The sequence below is a fragment of the Ostrinia furnacalis genome, unplaced genomic scaffold (assembly GCF_004193835.3).
Source record: "Ostrinia furnacalis isolate ACB-3 unplaced genomic scaffold, ASM419383v2 OfSCF7331, whole genome shotgun sequence".
Taxonomy (NCBI): Eukaryota; Metazoa; Arthropoda; class Insecta; order Lepidoptera; family Crambidae; genus Ostrinia; species Ostrinia furnacalis.
Genome location: NW_021137570.1, coordinates 401,671 through 424,872, shown reverse-complemented (window position 1 = coordinate 424,872; position 23,202 = coordinate 401,671). Strand labels below are relative to the sequence as shown.

The window sequence follows — 23,202 nt, the reverse complement described above, 5'->3', positions numbered from 1 at the left end:
GACATGGAAAGTGATCATGTATCAATTCTTGGAGACCCGACGATCCATTTGCACCTGAAATCTTGCCTCGACCTACGAGTGGTTCCCAATGACCAGCTTCCTACTGCTATTTGTGGGTCCTGTGTGAGTCAATTGAAAGATTTTTACAACTTCCAACTCAACGCCCGCTGCTCCCAGGACTGGCTCGAATCCGCAGTTCAGGAAAAGGCAAAAAAATCCACAGAAACAAAAACGCCCATTCAGCCATTACCTGACTCTGAATACAACTCCGACTCTCTTTTAGAGTTCTTAAATAACACTGCAAATATAGAAGAATACCTCAACAACTTGGGCAAGGAAGATATTCCTTCCATAGTCAATTTATTAGATAGGAATGAAAATTCAATGGCTGCTGCCAAAGTTAAAGTGCCGACACCAAAGAAAAAAGACACAGTGGCCATCATAAAGAAAGCAGATTTAAAAATGGAGATAGATGTCTTGGATTCGGATATTGATGTGGTAAAAGAGTTACTAATGAAAAAGACTGAGCCTAAAGTAAAATGTACAAACATGAATCAGAACTCAAAAGTGCAAATCAGAATGTTAGATAGGAATAATTTGGTTTGCTTTGCATGTGAAGTAAAGTTTGATAGTGTTCATAAACTGACTCAACATTTGAGCACCTGCGATGCTGCGTCTCGCATGTGTGTTCACTGTAACCAGCTCTTTGATTCAAAGCAGAAGATGCAACAACACTATGCGACGCATAGTAGTGCATTTCCCTTGACATGCAACTGTGGGAAGCAGTTTCCAAGCAAGGAGAAACTTAACCAGCACCATAAGACATGCCATGTTGATTATGGTGCTGTCATGGGGTGCAGCTATAGGTGTAAGGAGTGTGGAGAAATATTTAGAGAAAGGTTTAAATACTTTTTATGATTTTTTTTTAATTTATAACTTACGTCTCAGAGAGACAGCATGCATTAATTGCTCATCACATATATAAACTTTATTGCCTGGTTTTAAGGTTCAAAAACTTGGATTGTCTATGATCAAAAATAAACAAACTACCCTCTCAAGAAATGCAACAAACACTCATAAAGGCCTTCCAGTAAGAGGGCCTTATGTGTAAAAATATTGTTTTCTTTTGGTGCAAACAACGTAATCACAGTATTATTTTAGGTACCAGCTCTACCACCATGCCAAGGAGCATGTCTTGAAAGCAGAGGAGAGAATCTGTGATATTTGTGGACATACATTTATTGGCAGTGAAGCTTTGGCTAAACACAGAAAGGAAGAACATAAAACATCAGACAACTTGCTGTATAGGTATGTAAAAGGACTTTTCTATAGTTTCAGCTGGTCAGCTAGGCAGCTAAAAATTAAGGATTTTTTGGATTGGAAGATGTAATGGTCACAGAAAAGTTACATGCACATAGGCTATGTTAAATGCCCACTTCTCATACGTCGCATTTCTTAATTTGTGTACAAAGTTATAATCTGAAACCTGTAAACATATCTGAATTTGCTACTTCTGAAATCAGTTTCGAAGTCATACAATACTCCATTATATTATTTCAGGTGCAAGGTTTGCAGTTTCACATCAGCAGACCACAAAGAAACATACCTTCATGTAAAGACCCACACATCAAAACAAGGCATACCCAGAAGGCATTTGTGTGAATCATGCGGCAAAAGTTTTGCCACTCCGTCTTCATTGTTACGTCACTCACTACAGCATGAGAAGCTGAAAGAGCACACATGTAATGTCTGTTGCAAACGATTCGCTGATGAAAAGGCCAGAGATGAACATGCTATGGAACACAACAAATATATTATATGTGAACGATGTGGCCAGACGGTGAATGATGTTACCATGCCTACTCATAAATGTATATAAATGAAACTTGTGATGCTGAAGACTCCTGAAATATATCTGTAAGTTCAATATTTTGTTTTTTTTTAATCATCAATGATTCCGGTTACCGTGTATTTGAGCTTGCCAGTTGGCGCTACTAGTGAGTAAGGTCCTGTTACTCGGTAGCGCCTCAAAAATTGGCGCCAACTGATCAGAAGCGTTCAGGCAGGAGGCACTATCAGGTAGGCGCTACTGTAATGTTGCATCCACACATGCCAGACGGCACCGGCCAGTGGCCAACCCGGCGACGTGCCGGCGGCCAGGATGGCACACTGGCAATGCATTTTGTAATCCCGCGGCAAATCTCGGCGGCATAAGCCGGCGGCATGTGTGGATGCGCCATAAGTGACACCGCGCACACCGTCATAATGTTCTACTGGCTGCCGCAGCCAGGCTGCCTAGTGCGGCGGCGGGAGGCCTAAGGTTATTCGACTGTGGCGCCAACTGGTGAGTGCAAAATGGCATCACTTATCATAACATTGTCTACTAAGAGAAAATTAAAAGCAAAGTAATGTTAAACATAGTTTACTAAAACAATTCACACCTAAAGTTTTAAACTACAAACAAATAATGTAAACTTCTCATAAGATAACTTTTCAATACATTTCTACTTTGCTGTTAACAAAAACAAAACCAGGCTCTATGGCCAAAGTTGAAGAAGTCTGTGAAGATGACCCTTATGCGGTACGGCATAAGGTTGTTGAGCTCTATGAGACACCTCATGAACGACGGTATACTGATGCTCTTGCGATTTTTGCGGATTCCTGCAACAATAAGGGTTAAAATTTTAAGGTGCTTCTGTTTTGAAGTGTAAAAAAAATATTATTTGAATACGTTCTTAATGCAGGCCTGCGTGTTTCAGTTACAAAGGCGTCACAATCTATGACGATGCCCAGGGCCGTCTTTAATAGGTTACGCTACTAGGGGCCCTGGGCACTTAAAGATCTTACAAGGACCCTTATCATCTGGAAAAAGGTCTTTTGAGCAGATGGGGGCACTGCAGGCAGTGGGCACGTGCCCAATATGCACAGTAGGAAAGAGGGGCCTGACGATGTCATTGGGAATAGAGGCAGTGCCTTATATGGAACACGAACCTTTACACGACGAAACGAAAATCTCTAAACAGAATTATTATTATTATTGAAACATACCATCAATGATGATCTTGGCTGCTTCCTTAGCCGTGATTTCCGAGTACAGGGAAGTGAAGCGATCGGTAGGCGGCGGGTACAGCCCTGTCGAAACCGTAGCCAGGTATACAGACGTGATGTTGATGTTCTTGGTCCACGTGTCTAGCCTCAACTCCTCGGTTATGGAGTCCATCAGACCTGGACACAAAAGTATTTGTCTTTGGCAATTTGAGGGCTCTCGCGGAATACCAGTTTCTTGACTGCCCTTACGAGCATGTCAGGATAAATGCTGAACGGGACACAGTGACCCACTATTTTCTATATTCGTTTTGTGTTGTTATTGTTTATAATTTGTGCTTACTGTGTTCAATAAAGTCTATTTCTTTCTTTCTTCTTTCTTTCTTACAAAGAGTATGAACCGATTTTTGATATCGACGTAGTGCAGAAATGTTGGAGGCAACAAAATTTCTGATCCTAGCTTTTGTATGGAACTTCACAAAGTGGAATCAGCATCTATCATGATGCGATAACCTGAATACAGTCAGCGCTGTACTAAACCACACGAGACCGACGTTAAATAACGTGCATCTCATTATAGTATAGTTCAGCGCCGCTCAAATGCGATCAGACCTTTATGTAAATGTAGGCTTGATATAAGATGAAGTTCCTACCTCTAAGACCAAACTTGGCAGCGCAGTACGGAATCATATCGGCGCACGGCATCAAGCCCGCGCTGGAGTTGATAGCGACGATGTGCCCGTGCCGCCTCTCAATCATACTCGGCAGGAAGGCTTGTATTATCTGAAAAGTTATTCGTGGTATAATTGAGAAAAGCGATATAATTTCACTTGCCAACAAAGTACGACGCATTTGCGCATGGTATACCAATGGAAAGCTTGAAAAGACCTTTATAAAATTACAAAGCGGTATTCAACAGAACTCCCACCGAACTAGGCGACCGTGCTTGCTGGAGAGTTCTTAAGACCTCACAATAGGTATTCACTGACCGATGGGGACAGCTCGTGGGTAAGTGGGAATTTAGAAAAGCGGGGCCTAGGCTACCCATTTAAAACCCGACGGTGTCCTCTGGAGCCAATGAAACGGAGTCATTATGATATGACCTCAATGACTTACCCAGAAATGACAGCAGATTGATGTCAATGATCCTGGCGATAGACTCCGGCCGCAGGTGGTTGATGACCATTAGACACGTCTATCAGCTGGCGGCGCATGCGTGCTATTAAGGAGGCACCTGCTCCCAAAGTAGAATCACTACCCAACGGTTATATCCTTACCCAGAAATGCGCCAGCAGATTGATGTCAATGATCCTGGCGATGGACTCCGGCCGCAGGTGGTTAAGCGGAGCATAGGTCAGAGCACCCGCGTTGCTGATCACCATAGATACGTCGGTCAGCTGGCGGCGCATGCGCGCTGCTAATGAGGACACCTGCTCCCGCGCTGTTATATCCACGGTGTAGCCAAAGCACTGAAAAGGTGTTTATTAATCTTTATAGGTACCAACCAACCAATAAACCAATTAATAAACCAACTAGCGGCCGCCCGCGCATCGCTTCGTACGCGTGGATCCCGTTTTCCCCCATTAGGGGTAGAGTTTCGTAAAATCCTTTCTTAGCGGATGCCTACGTCATAACATCTATTTCCAAATGAATAGATGCGGAGAACTCAGCCATTGAGTCGGTCCAATAAGGACGTCATTCGCCTATAGCGGCTCATAAAATAGGACACCAGGATAGAAACCGGAGTTGCTTCACTCAACAGGCTCACTTTACTTCTGGTTCAAATATGGTTTTAATACTTTAAACTATCGATACGTCTTATGACGGGCGACCACGGGTCGGAAGACATAGCGTAGGCAGGCCCCTCACTAGGCGGACCGATGATCTGGTGAAGGTCGCGGGAAAAGTCTGGATAAGGGCACCGAACGTCTTATGAAGGTAGGTAAGTTAACTAACATCGCCGTCTTTACTGCGGATTTCATCGATGACGGAATTGTTGCGGCGCGCGTCGCTGTCCCAGCAGATGACTGTCGCCCCGAGGTCTGCGAACTGTATGGCCAGCTCCCTCCCAACACCATTACCAGCTCCGGTGATCTAACATAATAAAGAAACGTTATAGTATAAGTAAGTACCTACAAATTTATTGTAAGTGCCACTGACTACGGCGCGTAATTTTGTTTGCATGTAAGCTGCAAGCAGACGTAAGTACACCAAGCGTCAATATGGTACAATGACGAATACGCTTGTAGAATGTTACGCCGCAGCGCCAGGGACATTTGATTCTTATAGGATTTTTGGCGGCCCGGTGATTTTGCGCACCATAGATTTGTTACTATCCTAGTTAAAGCTGAGTTATAAAAAGTCTCATATGCCCATTGAAGCATATGCCTAAGAATCAAGAACTACAAATGAAAAACTAATAGGTAGCTTACCAACACAGTCTCCCCGTGCAAGCTCTTCATAGCTGGCGGAATTAGCACCCTAAACACTGCCATAGCACAAGTAGAGCACAGCTTCACGACCAGCACCAGGGTATCCAAGGCCCACAGGGGGGCAGCAGACAGCCCACCACTGCCCCACCACGGCAGAATCCACACCTCCTGTAGTGCCCTGAACTTTCGTGCTGCGCCCCCTATGGAACGAACGAATATGTTTCGCCTATACATAATATTTAAAGGTAAATTCTATAAAATACGGTTGCTCATGTTTGACAGGTTTGAATGACAGGTGATGGTGACATGATTAGCAAGTGGGATTTTGAAATTGGAAGGAGTTGATTGAGCTAAAAGGAGGATAAAAACTTTTTATAGTTTTTGTGTCTGGTTGACTTGACATTTAATAAATGTCATAACGTAAATATATTCTTTGGTCATGCTTTGGTCATAACTTTTTCAAAGTTTGTGAATTGTTGATTTATTGATACGACTTGGGTTTTTATTTATTTTCTTATTAAATAAACAATCAGCACTTCTGAAACATGGCGAAACCACTTCAAAAGGAGAGGGAGAATCGGTCAGCCGATAAAAAGGACTTGACGTTCCACCCGTATACTATAACTCCTGAGAGTGCCCATACTTCGATATTGCTCTTGGAATCCGCAGAACCTGAGATACTATGTCAGGTAAACATTTACTAACTTCTTAGCTAAATGGCTAAGTAAATTATGTCGCTCTCGCTGCCCTTGTTGCACATAGTAATTGCTCAGCCTGTCTATTGTAGGTATATGTAACAAAAAATCACCTGGTCTTTCAAGAACTGAAGCATTGACAAAGGTGACTGAGTCGGACTGACGGAGTCTTCCGCCACTTCTTCTCAGCACCAGCCATATACAGGGNCCTCATTGAGAAAAGCGATATAATTTCACTTGCCAACAAAGTACGACGCTTTTGCGCATGGTATACCAATGGAAAGCTTGAAAAGACCTTTATAAAATTACAAAGCGGTATTCACCAGAACTCCCACCGAACTAGGCGACCGCGCTTTCTGGAGACTTCTTAAGACCTCACAATCTATAGGTATTCACTGGCCGTTGGGGTCTTGGGGACCGCTCATGGGTTATGTGGAATTTTTTCCGCTTGCGCACTGCTAAGAAGAACACCTTCTCCCGCGCTGTTATATCCACGATATAGCCGAAGTAGATTAATCTACCCAACGGTTATATCCTTACCCAGAAATGCGCCAGTAGATTGATGTCAATGATCCTGGCGATGGACTCCGGCCGCAGGTGGTTAAGCGGAGCATAGGTCAAGGCGCCCGCGTTGCTGATGACCATAGACACGTCGGTCAGCTGGCGGCGCATGCGCGCTGCTAACGAGGACACCTGCTCCCGCGCTGTTATATCCACAGTGTAGCCGAAGCACTGAAAAGGTGTTTATTAATCTTTATAGGTACCAACCAACCAATAAACCAATGCGGAAAACTCAGCCATTGAGTCTTACGTTATTAGGGATAACAAACAATTGTACAAACGGTTTTTACAAAAAGTCTTACAGATATATCCTAAATAAATGCACAACCAGCACCGTTATCCACGAAAATAATAAGAGTCGGTCCAATAAGGACATCATTCGCCTATAGTGGCTCATAAAATATGACACCAGGATAGAAACCGGAGTTGCTTCACTCAACAGGCTCACTTTACTCCTGGTTCAAATATGGTTTTAATTCTTTAAACTATCGATACGTCTTATGACGGGCCACCACGGGTCGGAAGACACAGCGTAGGCAGGCCCCCCACTAGGCGGACCGATGATCTGGTGAAGGTCGCGGGAAGAACCTGGATGCGGGCGGCGCAGGATCGATCGTTATGGAACTCCTTGGGGGAGGACTTTGACCAGCAGTGGACGTCATTAGGCTGAAACGAATTAAGGTCTTATGAAGGTAGTAGGTATGTTAACTAACATCGCCGTCTTTACTGCGGATTTCATCGATGACGGAATTGTTGCGGCGCGCGTCGCTGTCCCAGCAGATGACGGTCGCCCCGAGGTCTGCGAACTGTATGGCCAGCTCCCGCCCAACACCATTACCAGCTCCGGTGATCTTTGTAAAGAAACGTTATTGTAAGTAGGTACCAGTAACCACGGCGCGTAATTTTGTTAAGCAGGCCGTAATTTTGTTACCGAGCGTACAATGTGGTAGGTACAATGACGAATAAGTACGCGTATAGAAAACTACGATGCTGACGATGCCGTGGACATTTGACGCTTATTGAATTTTCGGCGGCCGGCCCGGTGATTCTGCGCACGATAGATTGTTACGTAGTGACTTGCCTGATAAAGCTGAGTTACAAAACCGTCTCATATGACTAAGAATCAAGAACTATGATTGTATGAAATACGAATAGCTTACCAACACCGTCTCTCCGTGCAAGCTCTTCATAGCTGGCGGAATTAGCACCCTAAACACTGCCATAGCACAAGTAGAGCACAGCTTCACGACCAGCACCAGGGTATCCAAGGCCCACAGGGGGGCAGCAGACAGCCCGCCACTGCCCCACCACGGCAGAATCCATACCTCCTGCAGTGCCCTGAACTTTCGTGCTGCGCCCCCTATGGAACGAACGAATATGTTTCGCCTATACATAATATTTAAAGGTAAATTCTATAAAATACGGTTGCTCATGTTTGACAGGTTTGAATGACAGGTGATGGTGACATGATTAGCAAGTGGGATTTTGAAATTGGAAGGAGTTTCTTGAGCTAAAAGGAGGTAAAAACTGATTAAAACTTTTTATAGTTTTGGTGTCTGGTTGACTTTACATTTATTAAATGTCATAACTTTTTCAAAGTTTGTGAATTTGTTGATTTATTGATACGACTTGGGTTTTTATTTATTTTCATAATAAATAAACTATCAGCGCTTCAACAACCATGGCAAAACCACTTCAAAAGGAGAGGGAGAATCGGTCTGCTGACAAAAAGGACTTGACCTTCCACCCGTATACTATAACTCCTGAGAGTGCCCACACTTCGATTTTGCTCTTGGAATCCGCAGAACCCGAGATACTATGTCAGGTAAACATTTACTAACTTCTTAGCTAAATGGCTAAGTAAATTATGTCGCTCTCGCTGCCCTTGTTGCACATAGTAATTGCTCAGCCTGTCTATTGTATATGTAACAAAAAATAATCACTTGGTCTTTCAAGAACTGAAACATTGACAAAGGTGACTGAGTTTCTTCCGCCGCTTTTTAGCACCAGCCATGTGTTGTCCCGAAGTGGTGGTAGGGCAAGCTATATTTGGGACGTGTATAAGTGCCCTAGAATAGGGCCTAGTACTGAATAAATAATTTGAATTTGAATTACCAGCAACGAAAATCTTACCGACGTTTCTTCAAGAAATCCTGGTTTCATCAATACATTTTCTAAATCAGTCCAACATATTCTCAAATCGAACTTCGTAATCATAAACACCACAAGGCGGTGTCTTTAGGTATTACAAACCAATGCACTTGGAAATCCAACTTCTTTTCACTGGTTTTCACTAATCCACTCGTATCGTAGACTCTCCGAGCGATCACGAAGTTCTCCGCGCAAGACATGGCGAACCGCAACGTTCTCTTCAACTTGAACGCGATCCGCTACATCCTGCCCCACGTAGAGCATCCTGAGCTGAACATCAAGCGGTTCGCGCTGAAGGCTCTGGCGCAGCTGTGTCAGCTGCCGAGGGGCCCGGAGCAGGTGCTGGCCAACTCGCAGAACCTGAGGAAGATCGCGTTTATGCTCGTCAAGGTAACATTTACATTCTTGAGACTCCTTACGGATTAGCAAGCTGAAGTGGCAATAGGCAGGGCACGTAGTACCACCCCACAAGGTGGACCGACGAATTCGTAATGGTAGCAGGAAGGCGCTGGATGCAGGCCGCCACCAACCGGCCATTATGGAAATCATTGGGGGAGCTGACGGTCGATGGAGCAGCAAGATTCTGGAGATGAGGCCACGTACCGCAAAGTGCAGCGTAGGACGTCCGTTAAATCCAACCAGGAAAGATACTCTTTTGGTTTTAATATCGACAGACACACATTTCTATTCATCTTCATTGCTGTATGATTTGATTCTCTCCTATGCTGAGATCGATTGCATATTACGGCCTACGTGACCGATGTCAGCATAGGAAGAATTCAAGTCTACAATCTATAGGAGTTCTACAGCTTGACGTAGCCCATGTAATATCTAACCAAGCATGCTGTGAATAGTACTTGACTGTAGTATAGTTAGTAGATTATTATATCAAAGCATCATAATTTGGTTCCAGATGGAAGATGTATTTGTCTTGGAATTCGCCTCGTTAGTTCTTTCGGAGCTGACCAGGGAACCACTTGGCTGCGAACAGCTGGTCTCCGCAAATATACTGAGCAGTCTCTTTTCAAGAATGAAAAACAGCTTAGATCCTGATGTCCAGAAGAACTGTCTACAGGTATTGGCTCCTTTTTAGGCTTCAAACTTATGTATTCTAGCACATACTCGAAAACTACAGTACTAGGGCTATTGCTTATACGACTTGCTGGCTTGACGCCCGTGATATCTGCGCTGGAAATATATGAAATCTATCGAACGTAGGAGCTGAAATATACCCAGACACTTATTGCTTGCATTAATCAGCCAGTATACTTAAAATACTAAGGACGCCTTCAAATTCAGTGGCGCTACTGCAGCGCTTCCTCACGTCTCTTTTGAAGGCGCCCTAATGTACTTAACTGGTTCTTGAAAAGTTTCCAGCTGTCATGTATCGTTCGTTCGTTTTAGTCCAAATGACGTCCACTGCTGGACGTCGTTATGGCAAGTCTTGGGGGTCTTGGGGTCTTTGTCCAGCATGTATCGCTTTCGAATAATTAAAGGTTGCTGCACTGCCTCAGAGATCTGAGGCCTGTGAGTGGAACTCACGAAGGAAATTAGGAAAATTTCCTTCCTCATAGTTTATTAGAAAGTTTATTAGAAAGTGATTTAGTTCTTATTTTTCTCCCAGACCCTCAGCAACCTTCTAGACGACCCAGTTTGCGCTTCCGAAGTGACCAAGAACCAGCAGTTCAGCTGGCCTTCTCTGCTCGCCCTGATGCAGAGCAAGTACCTGGCCATACAACACGCGGCGCTGCGGACGGTGGACCAGCTCATCTGCCGGTATAAGGACCAAGTGGTGCAGAGGACTTTTAGGGCGTCTACCGGGGTTTTGGACCTGTGCGATATTTTGGAGGTGATTAAAAAAAAATATTGACGATTTTTATCAGCACTGAAATAAGTGTTATTATTTATAAGTATTTTTTTAAAAGAATGTTAGCAATTTGTATGCACAAATCACTAATTGTCCCATTAACCCCTCGTAGTAAGCTAAATATGCTTGTATGACGAGTAGGGTCGCTACAATAGTTAAGGCGATTAGAGTCCTCAATCCGCGCCAAATGGGCATTTTGTAAAGCCTACTCCTCTTTTACTGCTGGACAGAAATAGTTGAAAAAAATATATGTTATACAACAGTTCAAGGACTACATTTGTGACGTTTGAATTTTCGCTACGTCTCTTTGTTTTGGATTAAAAAAATAAATACGGGACATCGATTTTTTACTTAAATTCCCTACTCCTCCAAAACGGCTATGTTAATTTAAAAGATTTTTGCACGAATAGATTAGGAATTCTTTAATCTTTAAATGACACGTTGCGTTTTTCAATCGAACATAACTTTCATTCATAAATTTTACTTTTGATAAATTCCGAACGTTTTGCTGTTGAGGGGGCCTTCGCGGGGTGCGGGCGGCAGTCGGCCGCTGGCCTTCAGACGGGGAGGTTGTGTGGTGTCTATGGGCGACGGTAATCATTTACCAACAGGTGATCCGTTTGCTCGTTTGCTTCCTGTCACATTAAAAAAAATTAAGATAAAGTGGTACTGAATTGTTCTATAGAGCTTATTAAAAATTTGGATACTGATTACAAATTAGCCATTTTCGGAGTCGGTGGCAGCCTACCTTTTGGTGATTCGTTTTGGAGTTGGTTTTAATTTTTAGTGAAATTAATCTATTTCATGCCTTTATTAGACTATAGGTACTCAGTAGACCTTGTTGTTGCCACTGAAGGTGCATAGGTACTCTACATTATACCGGTATAGGTGCATTGATACCATATTTTTCATGTTAAGTGCAAATAAACTTCCCTAAATTACCAAACCAATAACTTTACAATTACTTGTTTAATTGACATATAAAAATATCCTGTGTCCAATATTTTTTGATAATGTATAATTGACGGACCAAGTCTTTTTTAGGGTTCCGTACCTCAAAAGGAAAAAACGGAAATAAAATAAAATTTTATCCCGTACAAAATGTTCATGGATATTGTTATTTTTATTAAATACCTTTACGCCTGAGTTAAATGACACCGACATCAAGGTTCATCAATTTAAGTTTAAAATAATAGGCAGTAATGTATGAAGAAAGAGCTTCTATTCTGTATCTACCTATGCCCGTGTATTTTTGATCGGTGTCAAATCGGAGTTTTTGGTGCGGGGTACGCGGGTGTTGCACGCGGCGTGAAGGTCAAACGCCAAGGTCATTGAGGACTCTAATCGCCTTAAGCGGCGGCGGGGATCGAACCCGCGTTCCTCGGATCACGAATCGACCAGTAGACACCTTCACTCTTCTTTTCTCTTTCTCTCCGGTATTACACATCTTCACAGCCTCAATTTGCCCCTGGTAAATTTGAGATACCTGCAAATGACTTGATAAGGATAATGATGATGTTCTTGATTGCGACAAAATCCAAAGCTAAAAAAAAGATTTACAAGTTGTGGATAGTATTTACCTTCAAATTCTCCTTCATGGATATGTTGAATTGGGTGACTATGTATACTAATCCATGTTCGTATTTATTCCACCACCAGTCTTACGAGTTCCGAGACGTCCACACCCAAGTGTTAGGAGTATTACGCAACTACGTGGAAACCGAAGAGAATGCTGCCCACTTGTACCAGTCAGGCTGCATCCTCCGACTGCTGGCTTACCTGGAGATGGCGCTGCCGGCTATGAAACCGCACTGTCTCGCTGTGCTGACCAAGATGTCTTTCACTTCTAACGGGAGAGATGTAAGTAGTCAATGTATAGATCGTTTCATCCACGAAGACCCGCCCCACCATTCTTCCTCTAATGTTTGAGTGTTATCGGTACACGCTAAATCATCCATGATTGCACATTACAATAATGACGCTCGGATTGCTCGGATCAAACTCCCCGCACCCCGCGCTTCCCTCGTCCAAAAATTGGTGGGCGCATTTTCGTGGATGAAACGAACTATACCTAATAATCTTGAATTGAAAACAGTCTTGTCTTGCCCGTTATTCACATTAAATAGTACTATAATGCCTAATAATATAATTTGGATTAACTTTTTTCTCAAATCATTTTTATTCACACTTCCGCTCTAATACAGCTGCCTGCGTTACAATTCCCATAATTAATTAATTTTAATCAACTCCATTCAAAAATCCATCATAATTTGCTAGAATGTGATTTACAGGCTTTTGTCCGCGGCGTCTTTCGCGTTAAATTTTGGACCTCCGTTGCATCTCATTTCCCTAATGGTGATTTTAGAAAATTCTTTCTTTACGTCATAATAACTATCCGAGTGTCAAGTTTCAGCACATCCGTTCAGCAGTTTCATCAATCAATCAATCAGTATTATTTGTCCTATTACGAATACAGATACCCTATTTAATTTCTCTACAGGCTCTCTACCAAACCGGCACGGACCTGGTATTCTGCCACCAGCTGCTCAGTTCCAATGTAGAACTGCTCGCAGACGCGGCTATGGGAGTCGCCAACATGACTAAACTGCTGCCGGCCGCTGTAAGGATGTCGGATACCAACATCATTGAGGCTTTGTGCGGTAAGAAATAAGGTTGTTTTTTGACTGTCGAGAGAGGACATATTAACATCATTCATTGAGACTTTGTGCAGTAAGGAATAAGGTTCATTATAGTTTGTCGAAAGAGAGAACGTGACCATGGGCGTCGCCAACATGACCAAGCTGCTGCCTGCTGCTTTGAGGATGTCGGACACCAACATCATTGAGGCTTTGTGCGGTAAGGAATACGGTTGTTTTTAGCTTTTCCATAGGACGTTGCCAGTTGCTGTCATGGTGTTGGATGCAAATATTTGAAACGGCTCTTTTTCGACTGTCAATAGAGAAGATCACTTTCCATCTGACCTTATTACAATAATATTGAAGTCGCAGGTTGAAGATTCTTAGGATCTTCGGTCTGATCGTCACTTTTCGTTAGGTTAGATGCAGGTCAAGAGCTTCCCTGTTGCACTCCATTGTAAGTATTCATGTACTACATAATGTTGCGTTTGAGACCCGATGTTTTCAATTCTCTACTGTGGGAAACTAAAAGGATTTGTTAAAGCTTTAAGCAAATTGTGGGTTCAATTCCTACTTGAGGCAATCTAGTTTTTCAAGCTTTTAAAAGCTTAATTATATTGCTGTCGCGACTGTGCGACGGGCGCCCGCAGTGAGTGTGATAGCAACATAATTATGCGCGAGCGATAAGGATGGGTAGCTTGGGGTCATTGGACAAAATTCTACGTGCTAACAGACCAGACTATAATAACGTTAAATTGTTGCTTCAGCTATCCTCGGTGACGATGCTGCCGTCTGGTTCTACATTCGCATGAACTCGCTGCGAGCTCTGGCTGAGCTGTGCCGCATCATCCCCAAGGCTGCCTTTAGCTTGGTGGAGCCGAAGACCTTCGCGTCTCTGAGGAACATTAACAAGAAGTGTGAGTACTGAGATAGATAACATTTTATTGTACCCCACACAAAACAAGAAAGGAGCCAAAAGACGGCAAAATGAGCTTCTTTTAACCTATAAACTGCCAAAAGTGCTCATGGAATTTCTTTGAAGCCCAATTTCTTTGAATGCTTATCACCGCGATGTGATATACAGAAAACGCCATCTATTGGCATGAGGATCTTTTTAAATAATGTGATAAGTCGTAATGCAATGAAAGATTTCCATTTCATATGTTTCTAATTGTTCATATTACTCGTCAAACATTTAACCTGTTGTTCAGTGTAGATTCTCGTCTAGGTCGATTCATAGCTTTTCTCTATTCTCTCTTGTCTTACACGATTATCACACTGCACCGCGCTCCGACGCGGTCCGCGTGGCTACATATAAAGAATCCCGCGCGCAGACGCGTTGTCAGTGTGTTGTGCCGCGCGTGTTTTCTATACAAACTGAGGTACTTGCATACAATTATTAAAACTGTCGTCCCGCGTACCGCGGCGGAGCGCGGTGCAGTGTGGTAATCGCCTTAAAAAGGTTCATTCGATTTGTCTGACCATCTAAATGCTGTGGTTTTCAGTCAAGGACAACCCGATAGAGGCGCAACGGCTGGCCGTGCAGTGCTACATCAATCTGCAGAACTACCACGTCAGCACCAAGGCCATGCTCAACCCGGAGTTTATGCAGGAGTTGCTCAACATATTGCAGGTAGATGCATTGAAGTTTCATGGGTATTACCAGGCTTGTTCATCTCCGCGAGTTTACATCGAAAACGAAAAATCGATAAAAAAAATCATCCGCAAGCGTCTTAGCGCCCCTGCACACGACGTCGCTACCGCGCCGCCACCGCGCCGTCGCCGCGCCTTTGCACTGTTTATACGCGCCGCGTGAACACCGCTGCCGCGCCGCCGCCGCGCCGCTGGCGAAATTATGCTTTGATGGCGCGGTGGCGGCGCGGCGGCGGTTTACTCGGTGCGTATGAACAGTGTAGCGGCGCGGCGACGGCACGGCGGCGGCGCGGTGACGGCGTCGTGTGCAGGAGCCCTTATAGTATTTTATGCCATTGTTGTAATTTATTTAAGCGGCATTATTACTTTACAGCGGATCGATATCAACCTGAAGATCATGACCTGCACAGTTCTCAGCGGGCTGATGGCAGAGGACATGGCCAAAGAGCTGTTCACGTCTCGCAAGGGCGAAGAGGTAATTTGCGGTTAAAGTTAATATTCTAATTGACTTTTTCCGAAAATACCCTTTTTTAATTGAAGTTTACTTGTTGAATTCATGCCTTAAAACTCTGGCACATACAAGCACACATGTTTATAGCTGTCAATACTCATATGTAGCAGCTACTGAAACGATAAGCAGTGCTCACGTCGCATTGCAGTTCAGCTAAATCAATGACAGCTTAACTATTCCTTTGTTTAAACTTGGCTTTCACTGTCTGTGTTTTTGACAGTGACAGATTGCCAGATTTGTGACAGATGTACGCTCTATTTCAACCAAAATAGTAAGACACGACGCCGCGAGCCGCCAGTCTGCTTGTGACCACGGCTGCAGCATCGCAGCCGAAACGTCAAGCTTCACAGCTTACTCACGTACATAATGTAACTCATTAATAAACGTCGCGTTAAGACCAGTGTCTTACTATTTTGGGAATAAGATAGTTACAGTGGCTCTGCGCCAGAGTTTTTAAAGTAGCAAAAGCTTCAAAGTCAGTAATTCCTCAGGCGGTATCCAACAACCTCAGCATAGAGCACATCGGTCTTCGCACGGCGCTGTGCAAGCTCATAGCATGCAGCGTCACCGACGACGGCGCTGACGTCTACTTGGAACTAGGGACCATACACTAGTAAGATTATTTTACATATTAAAAACCTTATTGCATATAAAGCCTGGTCCGTGAGCACGTAGAAACTTGTCCAACGACCCCAAGCTACCCATCCTTATCGCTCGCGCGTAATTATGTTGCTGTCGCGCTCGCACACTCACTGCGGGTGCCCGTCGCAGAGTCGCGACAGCAATATAATTACGTGCGAGCGATAAGGATGGGTAGCTTGGGGTCATTGGACCAGTTTCTACGTGCTTACGGACCAGGCTTTAGCATACTATCCATTTGCGAATTTAATGCCTTAAGGCATTCTTTTTCAGTCAAACTTTGGGTTAAGCACAAAATTAAAGCAGTTGGTGCATAAACGATTGCTATTTTGTATTGTCATTGGTTGCCGGTCAATTACCAGTGGCGCTAGTTTCGACACAATGTCATAATAATCGTAAATGCAGCGAGTTGTAACTAGTCGCATTCGTGTTGCTATTGTACAATAAAATTAGCAACGTCGTTGTCGGTTGTAATAACCGTGGTGTAAAGGTGCCTTCAAATTAGAGGCGTGAAGAAACGCTACAGTAGCGCGCTTGCCGTACCACTACTACTTTTTATACAATAGACGTATTGACACCACCAATCAATTGACGTACTTTTTAAAACTGTCAAAACGAAACTCTCCCATAGATTTTGTATGGCACTACAAGCAAGTGACGTTACTATTTTGTCAACTCAATTAAACTACTTTTTTCAATTACAATGCGACCAAAAATCGTAATTTACAGGTAATAAAAATAATTAAGTTTTTAAGACCAGAATGAAGTGTCTTTTTGGAAAAGTTGTGATTTCGAATTTTTGGGGAATGGTGTCAAATTGTCTGTTTCTAGAAGCGTCACTATACCGTGTCAAATGCAATCGGCAGTGGCGCTGCAACTGCGCTTCCTCACGCCTCTAGTTTGAAGGCGTCCTAAGACTTCATTACCCACCAGCTTTTGATATCTCAATATCGATTCTACAGCATGGTGGGCAACCGTTTAGCTCGCTACGTGGTAGGCGCGTGGGAGCCGGCGTTGGAGGCCATTTTCCGGCGCCATCCTGCCGCCCAACTCGCCTACACCGGCCGCCTCGACATCAACGACTTCACGCAGGTTCGTTCTTTAGCAAAGTGACGTCAATTGTTAAACACTCACGCTCGTATTCACAAACGATGCTTTCTCAAGCACAGCGTTGAATAAAGCTCTGTGATCGGTTCGTGTGTCACCTTGTGCGTCCACGTGCATTATGAGACCTTATAGTAATGTTTGTGAATTCATACGGGCGTCAGCATCAAATAGTTCTGACTTACTTGACTTATGGTCCTATGTCCCCTAGATGGGGCAGAGGGCGTCCACAACAGTCCTCCATCTCGTTCGGTCTTGAGCTTCTCGCTTGATTTCGCTCCAGGTCTTGCCGATCTTCTTCGCCTCGTCCACTACAGTGCGCCGCCAAGTTTGCCTGGGTCGACCACGTTTCGATCAAATAGTTCGTGACACCCAAAAAGTTCGGAACACGTCTTTGTTACAATTGGAATAAGGTTGTATTTTCAACTTTTTTGGCCACTTATGGTGTCACGAATTATTTGAAGCTGAATGGACAAGGTCCTCCCCCAATTTTCATAACGGCCGGTCCTGCGCTACCTGCATCCAGGTACTTCCAGCGACCTTTACCAGATCGTCGGTTCACCTTGTGGGGGGCCTGCCCACACTACGTCTTCCGTCCCGTGGTCTGCCCCAACGGCCCTCGCGGTCTGTACACTCGAGGAACCATTCAGACGTCATTTTACTATTTAGTGCAAATCGCCCGTCACATGACGCAACTATCAGACCTTATCGTTTCGATTAAGAACTTGACGTGTGTGGCGTTTCTAAAAAATCATCTAATATTCACCATTTGAGGCGATAAAAATGAAAATAAATTAATTGATTGAAAAAAAATTACACGATTTATTTTTAAATGTGTGTGCACCACCATGGAATACTATTACCTTTGAAAGTCCTGTAATTGTACTCCGTATGGTTGACGTTCAAACTTGTATACTATCTAACCTTCACCATTCCAGGAAGGTTTCTACGTCCAGAAGCGTCTAGGCGAGTCGTTCCCGACGATCCAGGCGCTCATGGAGCAGAAGCCTCCGCACAGGGACCCCGTTTTCATCTGCATGTTCCACCAGCCGCCCTTTGACGTCGCGTCAGGACTGGATATCAGATCGCCTCGTGAGTAGAGTTGATTCGGCTCGAAGGATCTTCTTCTATAGTAGTGTAACAAAATATCCGCCACACAGGGACCCCGTGTTCATCTGCATGTTCCACCAGCCGCCCTTTGACGTCGCGTCAGGACTGGACATCAGATCGCCTCGTGAGTGATCCGGTTCGAAGGACCATTATTTATAATAGTGTGACAAAGAAGCCTCCGCACAGGGACCCCGTATTCATCTGCATGTTCCACCAGCCGCCCTTTGACGTCGCGTCAGGACTGGACATCAGATCGCCTCGTGAGTTTACACGATCCGGCTCGAAGGACCATTATTTATAGTAGCGTGACATAAAAAAGCCACCGCACAGGGACCCCGTGTTCATCTGCATGTTCCACCAGCCGCCCTTCGACGTCGCCTCTGGGCTGGATATCATATCGCCTCGTGAGTTTATACCATCCGGTTCGAAGGACCATTATTTATAGTAGTGTAACATAAAGAAGCCACCGCACAGGGACCCCGTGTTCATCTGCATGTTCCACCAACCGCCCTTCGATGTCGCCTCCGGGCTGGACATCAGATCGCCTCGTGAGTTTATACGATCCGGCTCGAAGGACCATTATTTAAAGAACTAAAATAACTGAGATATAAATTTGTTCGTGATGTGAGCTGCCAATGTGAAAAAGTACGGAGTTGAAAAACTAATTTATTTATTAAAATATTTTTTCCATGACTCGATATTTTACAGATAAGTGACATCGATTTATACGCGAATGACGATAGTTTTCAAACGCGTCGACTAGCGTAAATACGGTAGACCATAATACAACATATTACAACTAGTGCCTCTGCCCTCTAGTTCACCTGGACTTGACGGCAGTCGATGCTATCTTTGTATAGATGACCTAAATGGACTGTCCCACCAAACTCATTGACAAGGAGACGCCACCATCGGACGGATACTGTCAATGTCATGGATAGGACAGTTCAGTATTTTGGAATTATATAGACCCAATATACTGAACTGTCCTATCCGTGACATTGACAGCGGGGCGCCACCGTCAATACCGGATCGCTGGTTCCGATTTTTGCCATGTTGGAAACCATATAGTTGAACGATGGTAGCGCCCCCCTGTCATTGAGTGTGGTGGGACAGTTCAGCGTGGGTCATCTATAAAAACGTTTTATTTCCTAGACCACCAATCGGAGTCGAAGCTGGGAATGAGTTCGTCTCGTCTGCGCGTGCCGCTGCTTCCTGACGACCATAACTTGCGCTCCTATCTGCTCAAGCTGAGGATCTGGTTTGGGGACCCGTGAGTATCAATTTATCACATAGGCTCAATAAGGTTGTGACATAAATTTTAGTAGAATAGTTCACACGATGAAACAAGATAAAATCTAATAAACGTTTTTTTCCTAGCTGATAGAGATGAAATGATTGCTTTTCATGAGAGAAATCTGTAGATTTACTCCGATAATCTCATGGACATCATCTAGCACTAAAGTGCTCGAAAAGATGNAGTTGGTGCAGTATCAGTATCGGCGCGCCGACTGCTGGTCGTCGGCGGCGGCGGCGTGGAAAAATTCGCGGCGGCGGCGGCGCGCCGGCGTGGCGCCCACCTCTACTTGGTATAGATAAAATTAATGATATGACACCGCTTATGATAATTATTTAGATGGAAGGACTATTTTTATTTTAATTCATTAGCTCGAAGGACCATATTTTTATTTATCTATGTTTTTTTTTCAGAGCTAAATCGCTTCATTACTTTGAAATTGAAAATGCTCACTACGAAGTTAGGTGGGTTTGTTTTTTTATTATTACATATTTTAATTTTTTCCACTTTTTTTCTTCATATTTTATACTGTTCGTATTTCTAATACAGTAAAATAAAATAAAAATGTAGAGCATTATTTTGAGTAGTATACATTATCTTTGTTTCCCTAAAAACAGATATCGCGACAAATGCGAGGAAGTGTCATCTTCACTGAAGCAACGCGCCACTTTACTAGGCGAGTTCGTAGCGGAGCAGATGAGCGGATTGTCGCAGGAAAGGGACTGTTCCGTGGCCAGTGTCGACCTGCATCTTCAAGATATCATGGTAAGAACGTCTACTATAAGTGTGGGCTGTAGTTCTATTCTTTAGCCATGAGCGAGTATTATCGATACCTTGCATTCAAATCCCTGCTACTCCTTTATAACCAGGATCTACGAAGTTGTTGCGAAGTACAGTGCACTTCATCTATCAGGACCTTTCGCCGAGTTTCGCTCGTCTTTGATTAGTTCCTGGAGAATTCCTCATTAATCAAGTTTCAAGGTCTGAGTCACCAGTAATTTAGGTTTGGATATGATATTTAAATAGTAACACCAGAGTTGGCTTTTCAAAAATATCACAGTTTTTAACCTGAATATTCTTCTCTTATGTTCTGATTAAATTCGTTGCGAGTCAATGACAGTTTAACTTTCCCCCGGGAAAAACTTGACCTTCGGTTCCTGTAGATCCTGGCTACACAGGAGATGCAGCGGTGGGAACGAGAGGTGGGAACAGTCCCGTAACCTGTTGCATTCGGTACAAAAGTACGAGTTTCATTTTTATGACAGGTACATTCAGGGGGCGTAGTGTGAGTTTACGTCAAACGCATTTGATGTAGTCTGCGTAAAAAAGTGACATTAAATGTATGACGGATCGTACAGCACCCATAGCGGAAACTTTGACTTGACTTACTTGACTTATGGTCCTATGTCCCCTAGATGGGGCAGAGGGCGTCCACAACAGTCCTCCATCGCGTTCGGTCTTGAGCTTCTCGCTTGATCTCGCTCAAGGTCTTGCCTATCTTCTTCGCCTCGTCCGCTACAGTGCGCCGCCAAGTTTGCCTGGGTCGACCACGTTTGCGTTTTCCTTGGGGATTCCAATCCAGAGCCTGCTTAGGGNGTGCTTGTAAAAATGGTACGCATATCTTTATTGCGACTAGTTTTCTTAGAGTATTATACCATTTTGGAATCTTGGATAGTTGCGGCAACTTTATAAAAAACTTGCCGTAGTAGTGTTCATACTGTTTTATTACAAAACGACGAGTCAAAGTGGAGTGAAAGTAAAAATCGTTCAAAATTTTAAGGAAATATCATATTTTGATTAACTTTTGTGTAAAAACTGCAAGGATTCTGAGGGTTTTAAGAATTGGAGAGGACAGCAGCACTACTTAAGTTGCCGATACAAACAAAAAAACAGAAGTATTTGAAAAATTGTGGTCGTGGTAATGTAAAATATCATAAGGGGTGTCAATTTTCGACGAATTTCATAATTTATTGTGTAACTTAAAAAAATAATTGAGATAGATTTTTTTTCTTATTTTTCCTAAAGTAGTCATGACTATGTCCATCCTGCGGCGCCGGCTTATCCTTGAATTTTGGGACACGTTGTATAAAATAAATGATATGACACCGCTAATAATAATTATTTTGATGGTAGGACTATTTTTCTTTTTATTTATGCGCAGCTCGAAGGACCACATTTTTTATTTATCGATGTTTTTTTTTTCAGAGCTAAATCGCTTCATTACTTTGAAATTGAAAATGCTCACTATGAAGTTAGGTGGGTTTATTTTATTGAAATTATTATGTATTTTTATGTTTTACACTTTTTTTCTTGACATTTTAAACTGTTTGTTTCCCTAATGGTGAGTCCACACTGGGCGAACGTGCTCGCCCAGCAAGCTGGTCATCCTGCTCACTCTGCTCTTGAGTGAGCAGGATGCTGATTCTGCCGCGCGAGCCCTTTCGCCCAGTCTGGACGCACCATAATAATGTAAAAGAAACAATGTTGAACATCATTTTGAGTACTACATTATCTTTGTTTCCCTAAAAACAGATATCGCGACAAATGCGAGGAAGTGTCATCTTCGTTGAAGCAACGCGCCACTTTACTAGGCGAGTTCGTAGCGGAGCAGATGAGTGGATTGTCGCAGGAAAGGGACTGTTCCGTGGCCAGTGTCGACCTGCATCTACAAGATATCATGGTAAGAATTTCTCATAAAATAATCTTTTTTATTCTCAAATCATAAGCGAGTAATAATAAAGTCTGATGGTTTCTTCTCGCTTCTGTTTCTACTACTTGTAATGAAGAACTAAAATTTTGATGTGAGTAGACACATCAGGATAATTTTCGTCGCTCTTCAACGGTTCCTACAAACCCTCCATTAATTTGATAATGTGTTCAAATAGTGTGGGTATAAAAGTTGCAGTAAATTACAGTGTTTATTTATTTATTCATGAGGTAAACAAGCTTGTGAGTACCTGATGGTTAGCGATCACTACCACTGACATTGACAACACAAAAGTTACCAATTCTTTTAAGACTATAATAGGTGAATTCCCTGTGATTATTTTCTCGCAGTTCCAACGCCTTACCAGACAAGTATTTTAGGGTAGCTGTCAAAGCCACTGTGCACGACGGACGGCCCCGAATAGAAACTTATAGCTGTAAATAATTGTTTCGTTTTTGTTTCATAGTTGTTTCATAGTTATTTCGTTTTATAAAGTTTGTATAGTTTGAATGTCGATAACTTCGTAATACAGTCCATTTTCTCTTAGTTGGTTCTCAATTAGTAATGTGTCGAGTCCTTAATTACATAGTTTATTTTAGAAAACCATAGAAATGTATAATTTGATAGCCCTTTGTTTTATGTATATCGATTACTTAAACCTGTAATTTCGCATAGTTATGTATGTCGAGTCGTATTTATAGTATGTATATTAGATAGATAATTATGTATAGATCTTTATAGTTATTTACTTTTATAGCCTGACCAGGAACATAAAAACCCTGGCATAGAGGCGC

General features: G+C 43.2%; 2 protein-coding genes across 3 annotated transcripts in view; one reads left to right on the top strand and one right to left on the bottom strand.

Annotated features, from left to right (window-relative positions):
- Window positions 1-2,441: 2,441 nt before the first annotated feature.
- On the bottom strand, window positions 2,442-8,180 carry LOC114363889 (17-beta-hydroxysteroid dehydrogenase 13). Of its 2 annotated transcripts, none has more exons than XM_028319762.1 (6): window positions 7,894-8,180; window positions 7,447-7,584; window positions 6,713-6,904; window positions 3,699-3,828; window positions 3,049-3,225; window positions 2,442-2,661 (listed from the first exon to the last, which is right to left on the bottom strand). In XM_028319762.1, the coding sequence occupies exons 1-6, from the start codon at window positions 8,125-8,127 to the stop codon at window positions 2,516-2,518; spliced, it is 1,017 nt and encodes a 338-aa protein (XP_028175563.1). In that variant the 5' UTR covers window positions 8,128-8,180; the 3' UTR covers window positions 2,442-2,515. The 2 variants fall into 2 exon arrangements, with proteins under 2 accessions (XP_028175563.1, XP_028175564.1); XM_028319763.1 differs by lacking the exons at window positions 6,713-6,904; window positions 7,447-7,584; window positions 7,894-8,180 and adding exons at window positions 4,323-4,514; window positions 5,002-5,139; window positions 5,478-5,771.
- A 234-nt stretch (window positions 8,181-8,414) lies between these two features.
- Window positions 8,415-23,202, top strand: part of LOC114363880 (uncharacterized) — a 29,112-nt gene continuing 14,324 nt past the window's right edge. Inside the window, exons 1-15 of the mRNA XM_028319744.1 lie at window positions 8,415-8,558; window positions 9,047-9,274; window positions 9,798-9,959; window positions 10,509-10,733; window positions 12,411-12,611; window positions 13,252-13,411; window positions 14,155-14,304; window positions 14,893-15,020; window positions 15,414-15,515; window positions 16,043-16,164; window positions 17,153-17,282; window positions 18,233-18,386; window positions 19,560-19,677; window positions 20,115-20,165; window positions 20,319-20,466. Of these exons, the coding sequence (XP_028175545.1) occupies window positions 8,415-8,558; window positions 9,047-9,274; window positions 9,798-9,959; window positions 10,509-10,733; window positions 12,411-12,611; window positions 13,252-13,411; window positions 14,155-14,304; window positions 14,893-15,020; window positions 15,414-15,515; window positions 16,043-16,164; window positions 17,153-17,282; window positions 18,233-18,386; window positions 19,560-19,677; window positions 20,115-20,165; window positions 20,319-20,466 (2,223 nt within the window). The remainder of the gene's footprint in view (window positions 8,559-9,046; window positions 9,275-9,797; window positions 9,960-10,508; window positions 10,734-12,410; window positions 12,612-13,251; window positions 13,412-14,154; window positions 14,305-14,892; window positions 15,021-15,413; window positions 15,516-16,042; window positions 16,165-17,152; window positions 17,283-18,232; window positions 18,387-19,559; window positions 19,678-20,114; window positions 20,166-20,318; window positions 20,467-23,202) is intronic.